The following is a 13,205-nucleotide window of genomic DNA, read 5'->3' as shown; positions in this document are numbered from 1 at the left end:
GTGAGGTCGGAGACGTTGTTTGGCTAATCACTTGCATTCATGCACTCATTTTGAGGTTAATACACGGCGTGATACCGGACCTCGGTGGATTCCAAAATGGTCATAAGACCCGGATTTCCATATTTAGGACACTACGGTGGTCCTCAGTAGCAGACGGAATGGCAGACCTACGGGTTCACTGCTGATCTGACTACTTTTGTGTGGTGTAAGAGACACGCGAGCAGGAAGGTACCCACCGTGGCTGGTGTTAGGGCCGCCTCGTTGATGTCCATCCTTCTTCCGGAATGCATTTTGTTACCCAGCATTGCATTTCATGCAACATACATGCTGACTTAGTTGCTGAGTGTGATTGGTAACTGTTTATCCTATATTTGAGGCATGCTACTTGTTTTTATGGCTCTTTATATTCATTGTGATACATGCAACCCTAGGAAGCTATCCCAAAACTTATAAGCCTGAGAGGCGAGTATTTATTATCCTATAATTATATCTGGTTTTATTAATTATATAATTCTTTGGAGTTGACCCTCGCGTCTGCTGTGTGTGTTTGGGCGGACTACGCCATTTGTCAGATGAGTATGGGGGATTGGTTTACCATGGTCAGCCCGTCGGGGGGGACCAGGTACGAGATGCTTGATCAAGACGACCCAGGTGCATGGGTGGTCGATCCCGAGGGCCACCGTGCGACCTACACCGGTCGGATCATGGAGGACCGTGTCGACCGATTTGGACGCTTGACGGAGGGAGTGATGAGGAGGCACATAGTGAGCTTCAACCTGCCTCCAGGAGTACACTGTGGACCCGGCTTGGGAGTACCTCCACCGCCACCATCCCCTTCAGATGATGAGGACCCCTCTGAGGAGGTGCCAGTAGGTGGGGCTTCGACGGAGTCTAGTCCGTCTACTGCTGCTGCTGTCGTCGCGGATCTCGTTCCGGGCCCCGAGCCCGAGAGTCCAGTGCAGGAGCGCATTAGGGTGGACAGAGAGGGCAGTGTTGAGTACGTCGACCTAGTCGTCCTGGATGCAGATTCGAATGACGACCGCGCTAGCGTGTAGGATCGAGTGCTAGTGTGGGCTCCTCGGGTAGGGATAGTGTAGGAGTAGTGTCGATGCTCTGACCGTCATGTTTCCGTTTTTGGGGACAGGGTAGTTTTCCTACCGGTAGCTTTTGTGTGGTTTCCTATGGAGATCACAGAGAGCTGGTTGGATTTAGGGGGTCTTTTCTTAGGCCGCTGGGCCAACTTGCTCTCAGATTTTGTAGTTTAGTGTTGCGGACACAGTATCTTTATCTTGGACTGTACATATTGCCTTCGGGCGTTACTCTTTTTCTGTCACCCGTCACTGGAGGTTACTCGTGACGTGGTAGTGTTTAGCGAGGCATGTATATATAGTTGTATAGTAGTTCCTTTTATCTTTTGTTGGGGAGTTTTATTGCTTTCTGTCTTTAGTTATATTGTCGAAAAAAAATAATTCACGTTTTTCCGCTTAAAGTATTTTCTTTTGGTTACTAAAGTGACGCCACCGAAATCGGGGTGTGACATTTGTTGTTTGGGGCGCTTAATGCCTAGGCAATGAGCATGCGTGCGATCAGTCGAGGTGCGGCCCTATACCTGCTTGATGAGGACGAGGACAAGGCTTGGGACATCGACCGCGTGACTAAAGGTTCAACGATGGGATTGGCAAGAGCTGAGGATGCGAGACGATGTGATGCGAGCATTGGATGAGGCCTTGGAGGCACGTGGATTATGAGTCGGGTATTGAGTGTGATAATTGAGTATGTACTTGGGGGTGAACCGAGTTTGTTTATAGGGTTCGAACCTAACCTAGAGAACTTCTTGTTGTGTTGGCTCGGGGTGGTCAAACACTAGTTTAATCATTATGTTTTAATTTGAAAGAATCATTGTACGCTTCCAAAGCTTTTATTAATAAAATGAATTATTCAGTCTATTTCTCAAGTTACTACTTCTTTATTATTAAGCTATGATTCAAAGAGGTTTTTTTTTGGGCTAAAATTCTCCCATGTTTTTCAAAAAATATTAATAAAGTGACCCACGAGATTTAGGGATGTTACAAACTTAATTTTGATGTCGATGAGATGAGACGCATGCAAACAGATTGTCTTCATAAGTTAAATAGTGGCCAACTCAAAGTATATGATGAGATTGAGATTATCAGAAGTAGCACAAGAAAGGGGGGTTTGAATTGTGCCATTCAAAAAATTAGTTTTCCAAATGATTGAAAGAATTGTCTCTTGCATTGGTATCATTTGGTGCAGCGGGTAAGTGAGTCTAAAGAAAGAATCAAGAGACACCAACATTTTTATCACGATAGGGCTACATCCAGTCATTGGCTATACCAAGATTTCACTATACAAATATCAATGACTTCTCCTTACAATTATTATTGTTCATGCCTCTTCACGCATTTTTGAGTATTCTTTTACCACTGTCTCTCTAGGGAAAACAAGTATTCTTTTGTCACAACCTCTTCAGGCATTATCAAGTATTCTTTTGCCACTGCATCTTTAGGCATTATCAAGTATTCTTAGGACTTCTCCTTACAAGTATTCGCAGGACTTCTCCTTAAAAAGTATTATGCAGGACTTCTCCTTAAACAATCTTTTATAAGATCGTTTACTTCTACAAAGTTCTCTTCATCTAAGAGTGATAGTAGAAACATTTCACTCAATGAATCAAAAAGTATCGGGGATAATATTTGACTCTAAGTATATACTTTATGTTCTATTACATGAGAGATTAGGTGAAAGATTTTACTCTTATGAAAATCTTCTCTCCATGCTAAAGCAGACGATGGTTATGATATTTTCTTAATTGTGAGCCAAAAGCTTGCTTGCAATATCTTCAGATCTTCCCTTTATACTTCTGAATCTTCTGTGCGATGAAAGATAGTCGTTGGAGCGTGTACGTCATAGAGCTTCTATCAGTTGGATCAAACGGTACTTTATGTACTTTTGTCAGATGCATTAAATGCATAGTACAGTTTGATGAGGACCTTCTTGGTCAATCTGCAAGTGTACAGATAGCACCCGATTTTAAAATATCAAACCACAAGGATTGTGAGTGAGAATCGTTGGTTTAAGCCTAAAGCTTGTGAGTTTAGAAAGCAATAAAATGCCGATTTTAAGTTTGGTTGTTTGTGACAAAGAAATGTCAATATAGCTATGATGAAAACGTGAGAAATGACAATGATAAAAATGCTTTGGTTGTCGATCATCTATTCCATCCTAGTAAACCTATCCTATGCATGTGAAACCTTGAACCTATCTTTGTTTCTATAGCATATCCAATTACTTATTGTTGCCTCACATAAGCAATTCTCTCAAACTAAAAGTAAAGCCCAATTCCTTGCGTACTTAATCATTCATTTGAGGCTCTAAGCTTATCATATTCAGGCCAACAAAACCCAACCCTTCCTCTATTCCTAGCAGCAAGCATAGAATGATCAATTCCAATTCAAGTCCCTAAACTACAATGCAACTTCCGTTCTGATTATAGTTTAGTCTATAGCAAGTGTGCACTCAAGCTAATCATACATAAAGGAATTGAAATTAAAAGATAGAAAAAAGAACTCATGCATAGAGATAGGATTTAACAACTAGAACTTCATAGAATCTCTAAAACCAAAAGCAATGAAAAGAACCTGAAAATCACAAGGTGGAAGCTTCCCACAAGCCCCAAGTTGCTTCTCAACTTCTTGACTTAAGAAAAAATGTAAAAAGTGTCTAAAATGTTCAGAACTCCTTAGACAATGAAATTCTGGCACACGCGGACAGATGTTCTACCAGATGTCTAAGACATCTTGTACAACATGATACAAAACAGTTAATTGAATGTGCAATATAAAGAACATAAATAGAGACAAGACACACGGAATTGTTAACCCAGTTCGGTGCAAAATCACCTACGTCTGGAGGGTTTTCACCCAAGAGACAGATAATCCACTATTCAGAGAAATTGTACACAAAAGGTCTTAATTGAACTGCCCCAGTTCACAGCCTTTTCTACCTATCTCTACAAGTGTTTATTACTTAGTCCTCCCCCTAAGTATGAGAGCCCATCTCACTTTCTCTCAACCATTGCCACAGTGATTCAATAGCTCACAACAAGAGCAAAGACAGATCTCATGTTCAAACAACAAAAAACTCAACTCCTTGCAAAAGAATCAATACATGAATAAGCTGAGAGAACAACAAGTGTGAACACAGACAAGAGTAAACCCTAGTTTTACTCAACAGAAACTCTCCACCTAAAACTAGGTTTCGGTCTTCATATATAGCAGTCATCCAGCCCTTGTCTTCGATGGGCTTGGACGAGCAAAGGTCCACACAACACTCAGGGAGTTACTAGGAAACAAATCTGCAGAAAAGTCTTCAATAATAAGTTTCCTATTTCAGAAATAAAACTCCCACACAATCTCAGATCAAATCATTGAAACCGATTTGATCACATAGAATATAATCCTTGCACGGCGCATAGAAGCTTCCAGAAATACCCTAGCTTGATCACCAAGTAATCAAAACGAAGCTTCACAGAAAACCTAGCCAACTCATTGCAGGTTTCGCAGGGACAGATGTCATAGGCAAGATGTTGTGACATCGGGTCCGACATGTTGGCCAAAAACTTAACTTAGCTAAAATGCAGACAACATAACAAAGGAACAACAATCTCCCCCTTTGTCAAATTTTAGCTAATACAATCCACTACCATAAAGAACTCTTCAGCAGCTTGGAACTTGAAAAACTTGAATCAACATAGAAGAGCTTCCTCATCAACATAGCTAGTAGCATCATCTATGCACATTTCCATCTCAGAACCATTCTCAGTGCAGCAGAACACCATATCAGAGTTTTAGCACAGCAGCACACAATCAATTATCACAAACAACAAGATGTTGTTTGTATAGAACACACAACTGCACAGTAGCAAGAAGCTACCAAACCACAATAGCAGAAAGCCATAAAGAACCAGCTACCAAATACCAGAGATAACCAAATACTAATTACTCCCCCTTATTAGCATAATTTGGCAAAGGTAGTCATAACAGAATATCATCCAAGTGTTTACCAGAGCTAACCACAGAAGTCATCAGCACCATATTCAAGAATTATACAGACCAGGAGCAAATAAGGAGCACACATAGTCACACATGGCTCAAATACATCCAAAAGAAAAAGAATAAATCAAAGAGATGTGTTCTGAGTTGCAGAACTCTTAGAACCAGTCACATCCTCTTCATCTTCATCTTCATTGTTTTCCTCTTCTTCTTCCTCTACAGCCTCCTTAGTCTCAACATCTTCTTCTTCATCAGCAGCAGCCTCAGCTTCCTCTTCTTCACTTTCTTCCTCAGCAGCAGCAGTTGCAACATCTGACATAGTCTTGATGAGTTGATCAACATTGGATTTTCTGACCTTGCAAGCCTGAATAGTGTCACCAAGAGACTTGGAGACAGCCTTCAACTCAGCCAAGATGTCTTCCTTGCTAGAACCAACTGCCTTAGTACCACTGGCACTGGCAGTTCTCTTAGCTGCAAAGAGCACAATGTCTGGAACTTGTGTCCCAGCAAACAACCGGTAATCAAACTTGAGAGGCAGGGGCTTCTTACCTTGAGACTCATCAGCCCTCACAATAGTAGGTTGTTGATGTGCAATGATCTCTGAGAGAAGACAAGGAAACATAATAGGCACCTTCACAGCATATGATCCAGCATGCTTGAGAGTCTGCTAAAAAACCAGCTTCCCAAAATCAAACTCACCCCCAATTCCAACCAAATAAAGCATTCTGGCCAGAGGTGGAGTCACATCGGACAAGTGAGTGGTGGCCATCCAATTTGCAGTACCAATCTTGTAGAGAACAGCATGTTTGGCAGTAAGCCTCCCAGATGGAAGGAATCCCTTCTCAGGCCACTTCCGGACCAACTTCCCAGTAAGGGTGGTAGCAACCCTATTCAAATCAGGCTCCCCCTGAGCCACAGCAACATGGCTTCTGCCCAAAAACTCATTGATAACTTCAGGAGAGAAGTTGATGCACTTCACCCTCACAAACACCTTCCTGTACTCAACACTGGTAGCATCATCACAATCAGCAGGGATGTTCACAATGAACTCCCTAACAAGCTTGTCAAAACATCTGCCAAGATCCTTGACAGTCTTCATCAAACCAGCAGCAGAGAGAACCTCCATGATCTGGGTGCCTTGGTCACAGAAGTTGGAGTCTTCTTGATTAGTATTTCATCACCAGAGTCGTCTTCTTCTTCTGAAACCATCCTTTCTGTTTCTCTCTGGGAAGAGGAAATTGGGGTCTTCTGGACAGAAACCTCCACATATGGAGTTTCTTCAATGGCAGTTTCAACTTCTTGTCTTTCTTCTCATCACCAGAAGTGAGACCTTTATCTTGAAAACCAGAGGGAGGAGTGTCTTTTTCAACATCTGGTTCAACATTTGGACCAACTGCAGCATTGGCCAATTTTTCAAGATAGTTTTCAACTACTTGATCAACTTGTTCATCTTGGATGATTTTGGGTTGATCATCACTAGGATTTTCAGCAGAGTCGTCAGAGAGACTCACAATGGGAGAAGCTTCTCCCTTTTTGTTCTTCTTCTTTGTCACAGAGGTCTTGATTCTTGAACCTAGTGTTCTTGATGAGGGAACGGAGGGTTGATTTGAAGCCATTGCAGCATTGGATCGAGTAACCCTAACAGGTGTTGAAGCAGATGAAGTGACTCCCATGAATTTCACTCCATGTTCATTGGTAACAAATTTCGGACCAGCAGCTTTCTTCTTACCAGAATTGTGAGACATGGTGCAAGAGAATTGAAGAAGTGAAAAATAACTGTTACAGGGTTTGCACTCGAATGAAAGAGAATAATCAGGTTTCTTGAACAAATGTACAAACCAGTTTGTGACTACCAACATGCGATCATGGGTGATTAAATAGAGATCAATATAGTCGTTGCTTTTGACATGTGTCATTAACTGCAATAAATCAGTTAACACCCAAATCCCTAACTTCCTTTTTAACTTCTCTAACTTGGCCATAATTTTAGCACAAATATCTGACAATAAGAGGCTATTTTCCACACGTTTCACCAAGATCTCTTTTTCAACTAACCTTTCAACATAGCAGTTATTGGTGTGCTCGCTTCTGTCATGATGATGCAGATCATTGAAAAAGATGAACCCCTTCAGGTAATCATGGCACAATGTTGTAACATTAGGCTTAACATCGTGTTTTGACATATGATTCTTGCTCATACCCATGATTTGCCCAAGTTCAAGAACAATGTAATTCCTTTCAGTATTTAACCCAGAAATCCATTTTTGCCATCTACTAGACCATGATCTATTAATCTTTTTCCACAACAACCATTCTTCTGTAGCTTTAACAAGATAGGTCTTCTTCAACACTCCATATGCCTCAGATTTTAGTGTACCCTCTGATGTGCTTGAACCCAGTCTTTCAACCTTGTTGCTACACAAACCTTGACAGCTATTTCCCTTACTTATAACCTTGATCAATTCTTCATGAAATAGCAACGATGTTCTTCTCTGTGTAGTATTTTCCGATAATCATCCTTGTTCAAGATACAGACACATTTACTCGGAGTCACAATCAAAGTGTTCTTCATATGTTTCATACCTTGTTCTGACATATGGTCTGACAACCATGTTTCTGCACTCTTTTCATCAAAAATCTGAGAAAAAATCAACCTCCCTGTGATTGTCAAGACAAGTGAGATTATGTCAGTTCTATTGTACCCCTTAATTAGTACCTTGTTAATTCTTCCACACACGGTTCTTGGATCTTGAATCAATTCATCAGAACCCCTTTGCAACTTATGAGCTTGCTTTGAAGTATCATTGATCTCATTTAACTTGACAGGACTCAGTGTTTCCTGTGTGAATTCTGCCCAGTAACCATCTGAAAGAGTTTTCTTGGAGCTTGTTGACATGAGGCATCTATTTGCACAATTTTCTTTAGACTTTTCAAGAAATTGCAGCATTCTGATGAAAGGAGCTTCCATCTGAGTCCATCTATTCTCACTCTCCTCATCTGATTCACAGGTTGTCATAATGCTTGTAACAACTAGATCTTCATCAACTGAAACCAACTTGTTTTCACCTCTTTGTACAGCTCTTGTATCCTCTTCCTCTTTCTCTAAGTCCACCCTTCTCTTTTGCCTGTTTGCTTCTCTGGAAATGATCTTTTTCATGAGCTTCCTGAATTTTGCATCTTCAGCCTTGCTAGTCAGATATCCTGGAGGAATGTATTTGAAATGAGAACACCACTTGTAGCAATCATCCTTTGTTCTCTCACCTTTCATCACAACTTTATCCGTTGCATTTGTTACTTGACATCCATACTTGCTGAAAGTCACATTCAAATCCAAATCACAAATTTGGCTTATACTGATTAAGTTTGTTGTCAACCCTTCTACAAGCAATACTTCACTAAGTTCAGGTGAAATTCTACTATCAAGTTTTCCAGATCCTATGATTTTTCCTTTGACTCCACCACCAAAAGTTACATCTCCAACAGCATGTGGTTTTAAATTAGCAAAATACTCTTCTATACCTGTCATATGTCTGGAACATCCACTGTCAAAGTACCAATCTTCTTTCAATGAGACTTCCACAGAGGTAGAGCCAACAAAAGCAGTCAAATTGCTTTTAGGCCTCCATTCTTTCTTCTTTGATTTGTAACTCCCAGACTGAGATGTCTTAGCCTTTGGATATCCATGTAACCTATAACAATGTGATCTGATGTGACCACATTTTCCACAGTGATTACATTTCCATCCTGAATTCCCTTTCTTCTGAACATGAGATGTCTGTGGATACACATGTTTGACCCCATGTTGAGACAATTGGTTTGACATGTGAAATTCAGATTTCCTCTCAGCAGGTACATACTGATGAGTTGTCTTTTTGAAATCATTAGTTGTGGAATGATTCTCATATCCCAACCCTTTCAGGTCTTTGGTAGTCTTTCCTGATTCTAGCATCAAATCAAACATATCAGTACCATTATTTAACATACGTACAGATTTGATCATACCTTCAATTTTGGATTTCAGAACAGACACCTCCTCCTGAAGATTATCATTGATACTGAGAAGATCTTGCTTTTCTTTACGTAGTTTCTTCACAGTACTATTCAGCTTCTTACCAAGGTCACAAGCTTCATGCCACTTTTTCAGTAAGTCCTCATAGTTTTCAGCTAGTTCTCTTCCTGAGACATCCTTATCACTGGAATCTACCTCTGAGTTACACTTCACCGTTAATCCCATTACATGATTTTCACCTTCATCTTCTGAGTCATCATCAGACCAGGTAGCCACCATTCCTTTTCCTTGCTTCTTTAGAAAAGTAGCACATTCAGATCTAATGTGGCTATACCCTTCACACTCATGACATTGCACTCCTTTTGCTTTGTTAGATTTGTCTTCTTCCTTGATCTTCAGTGCATTCCTTGAGTTCTTGATGATGTCTGGCCTTTTGTCTGAGACATTTGGTCTGGATTTTCTGTCAAACTTTCTCATGACCTTGTTGAACTTCCTACCAAGCAAGGCTATGGCTTCTGACAAATTTTCATCTGGATCTTTGTCACTTTGATCTTCATCCATATTAGACACAAAAGCAATGCTCTTGTTCTTTTTGTCTGGCCGATCATTCAGAGACATTTCAAAAGTTTGTAGTGATCCAATAAGTTCATCCACTTTGATGCTACTGATATCCTGTGCCTCATCTATGGCAGTAACTTTCATGTCAAATTTGTTGGGCAATGACCTGAGAATTTTTCTGACAAGCTTCTCATCTGACATAGGTTCTCCCAGAGCAAAAGAAGCATTAGCAATATCACGTACACGCATGTGAAACCCAGAGATTGTTTCTTCCTCCTTCATCTTGAGATTTTCAAACTGAGTGGTTAGGAGTTGAAGTCTTGACAGGCGAACTCTAGTTGTACCTTCATGAGCAACCTTGAGAATCTCCCAAGCATCCTTAGCAACAGTGCACGTATGAATCAACCTGAACATGTTTTTGTCCACACCATTAAAAATAGCATTAAGAGCCTTAGAGTTTGCAGCAGCTTCTTCATCTTCTGTCTTGCTCCAGTTCACTTCAGATTTGAGTTCACTAGTAGAAGTTCCTTCTTTGGTTTGTACTGGATGAGTCCACCCTTTGAGCACTGACTTGTACACCTTTCCATCATCAATAGATATGAGAAATGCAACCATGCGAGCCTTCCAGTAGTCATAGTTTGTCCCATCAAGCATAGGTGGCCTGTGAATGGAACCCACATCCTTGCCGTTGTCCATGATACCAAAAAAGTAAATCCCTAGAGCTCACCCAATCAGAACAGGGTGCCTGCTCTGATGCCAATTGAAATTCTGCACACGCGGACAGATGTTCTACCAGATGTCTAAGACATCTTGTACAACATTATACAAAACAATTAATTAAATGTGCAATATAAAGAACATAAACAGAGACAAGACACACGGAATTGTTAACCCAGTTCGGTGCAAAATCACCTACGTCTGGAGGGTTTTCACCCAAGAGAAAGATAATCCACTATTCAGAATAATTGTACACAAAAGGTCTTAATCGAACTGCCCCAGTTCACAGCCTTTTCTACCCATCTCTACAAGTTTTTATTACTTAGTCCTCCCTCTAAGTATGAGAGCCCTCTCACTTTCTCTCAATCACTGCCACAGTGATTCAGTAGCTCACAACAAGAGCAAAGACAGATCTCAAGATCAAACAACAAAAAACTCAACTCTCAGCAAACGAATCAATACATGAATAAGCGAAGAGAACAACAAGTGTGAACACAGACAAGAGTAAACCCTATTTCAGATGGGCTTGGACGAGCAAAGGTCCACACAACACTCAGGGAGTTACTAGGAAACAAATCTGCAGAAAAGTCTTCAATAATAAGTTTCCTATTTCAGAAATAAAACTCCCACACAATCTCAGATCAAATCATTGAAACCGATTTGATCACATAGAATATAATCCTTGCACGGCGCATAGAAGCTTCCAGAAATACCCTAGCTTGATCACCAAGTAATCAAAACGAAACTTCACAGAAAACCTAGCCAACTCATTGCAAGTTTCGCAGGGACAGATGTCACAGGCAAGATGTTGTGACATCGGGTCCGACATGTTGGCCAAAAACTTAACTTAGCTAAAATGCAGACAACATAATAAAGGAACAACAGAGAAAATGACAAAATCTTATTTATAGGAAAAATGGGAGATACTGGGCGCTCAAGCGCTAGAATAGCATGCTTGAGCGCCAATTTCTCAATCCCAAAACAGAAGGTTCCTGATTACACTGGCGCTCGACCGCCAGGACACCATGCTCGAGCGTCAGCCATCAAAACTGCCAGCCAATAGTTTATGTTGAATTGGCGCTCAGGCGCCAATCAGGGGTGCCTGAGCGCCACATGCTCGCCTCAAAACCCCTTTAACTTCATCTTAACTCCACTTCAATGCCTCCTTCAAGCCTTCAAGCCTCTTGACCTTCTCTATTCAGCTGATTTAACCTGTTCAGCTGATTTAACCTGAAAACTTGATGGACAAGCTAGGAAAATATCTAGAAACTCAAAGGTTAATTTGCACAAAAGCTCCCAAAATAAGTGGAAACTACATAAGACCCTTAAACTTAACTAAAATGCAATTAAATTCCTAATAAAACCATAAAATTACTAAACTAATGCAAATGAACAAAAAAAAGTAAGAATGCATGAAACACTACATGAGACACAAGAAAAAGGCTCAAAACCAACAAAGAAATGACCCTAAAAACAAGACTAAAAAAGGGTCATCAGACCTTTTGCTAAAAAGACGTAGTCTATCATCTAGTAGGTACCATAGGTTTGAACTTCTATCCTTTGGTGTGAAGATATGGTAATTTGATAGTGACATCAATGTCCTTTCATTTTATGCAATGTATCATGTCAATTCATGTGATCTTGTCTATCAAGACTTCTTCAAGAAGTTGTTCTGAGATCTTTTCCAATTTGAGCGTACAGTTCTTCGTTAGACATGTAAGACCAAGAATTGGTCAGGTGGTACAACTCTATGTTTTGATGATAACAAGTTTATTATTGTGTATGAACAATTAGGGTACTCTAACGTTTGTGTTTTTAAGTATGTGACAAACAGGTTCTGACTCTGATTCAAGATAATTATATCAGAAGTTGAAGACCTGATGACCTGGATTTAGTCTTGTTTTTAGGGTCATTTCTTTGTGAATTTTGAGTCTTTTTCTATTTGTCTCATGTAGTGTTTCATGTATTCTCATGCATTTTTATCTTTATTTGAGTTTTTGTTTAGTTTTGGTAATTATGTAGTTTTATAAGGGTCTTTCTTGCATTTTTATAGAGTTTAGGACTTGCATTTGTTTTCCATGGAATTGTGAGGACTATTGTGCTTAAAAGCCCTTTGAATTTCTGGATATGTTTCCTTGTCTTGGTCCTTAAGTGCTTCAGCAGGTAACTCATGAAGAGGGAAGGCCAAAAAGCTTGAAGAATTGATGGAAAAGACCATCAGATCATATGACTGGCGCTCAAGCGCCCCTGTCTGGTGCCAAGGGGGGTTACAAGAAGCCAAAAAGACCATCAGATCATATGACTGGCGCTCAAGCGCCCCTGTCTGGTGCCTGAGCGCCAGCTAAACAATAGGTGTTTTCAGCCAGCATCTGATGCTGGCGCTTGAGCGCCCTAATGGCAGAAAACACGCCCCTTTTGCCTATAAATAGGATTATAGTCATAATCTTTGATACCCATTCCATTTTTACATAGTTTAGAAGGAGAGGGACATCTAGGAGAGTGACAGAAGGCTTCCAAGCTTGTAATTCAGGTTCTTAGCCAAGCATGACTCTCGCCATACTTAGCTAATCTCTCTTCTTATGCTTTGGTTTTCATGTAAGACTTTTCATATTTGAGTTATAATCTTAAGTTCTTTCCCACATGTTCTTCTTATTCCCTTGAATCCCATTTTCTGAATTTCAATCTAAGCTTGTATGCATGCTTGCTTTATGCTTTTCTATAATCAGAACGAAAGTGTGTTATAGATTAGAGAACCGATTTGGGATTACCCCTTCTGTCTTGGCTACTAGAAATAAAGGAAAGGTTGGGGTTTGTTGTCCTGAACTCTATAATCTTTATGCTTCAAACAA

At 40.4% G+C, this 13,205-nt stretch overlaps 1 protein-coding gene across 1 annotated transcript; it reads right to left on the bottom strand.

Moving 5' to 3' along the window:
* Positions 1-4,886: 4,886 nt before the first annotated feature.
* On the bottom strand, positions 4,887-6,198 carry LOC130719346 (uncharacterized). The gene is made up of 3 exons (XM_057569972.1): positions 5,772-6,198; positions 5,335-5,672; positions 4,887-4,949 (listed from the first exon to the last, which is right to left on the bottom strand). Exons 1-3 carry the CDS (start codon positions 6,196-6,198, stop codon positions 4,887-4,889), a joined length of 828 nt encoding a protein of 275 aa, XP_057425955.1.
* Positions 6,199-13,205: the final 7,007 nt, after the last annotated feature.

This window comes from Lotus japonicus, chromosome 5 (genome assembly GCF_012489685.1).
Source record: "Lotus japonicus ecotype B-129 chromosome 5, LjGifu_v1.2".
Lineage (NCBI taxonomy): Eukaryota > Viridiplantae > Streptophyta > Magnoliopsida > Fabales > Fabaceae > Lotus > Lotus japonicus.
Note: the sequence above shows the minus strand (reverse complement) of the source record. Positions and strands in the feature narration are given on the sequence as shown.

Excerpts from the sequence above, each read along its gene's own strand:
- LOC130719346 (XM_057569972.1), bottom strand. The coding sequence starts at position 6,198 with ATGGAGGTTCTCTCTGCTGCTGGTTTGATGAAGACTGTCAAGGATCTT. Across the intron at positions 5,673-5,771 it reads TTATTTGGTTGGAATTGGGG|AGATCATTGCACATCAACAA; the intron begins GTGAGTTTGATT and ends GTCTTCTCTCAG. Across the intron at positions 4,950-5,334 it reads GTGAAGAAGAGGAAGCTGAG|CTTCTTGCTACTGTGCAGTT; the intron begins GCTGCTGCTGAT and ends GTGGTTTGGTAG.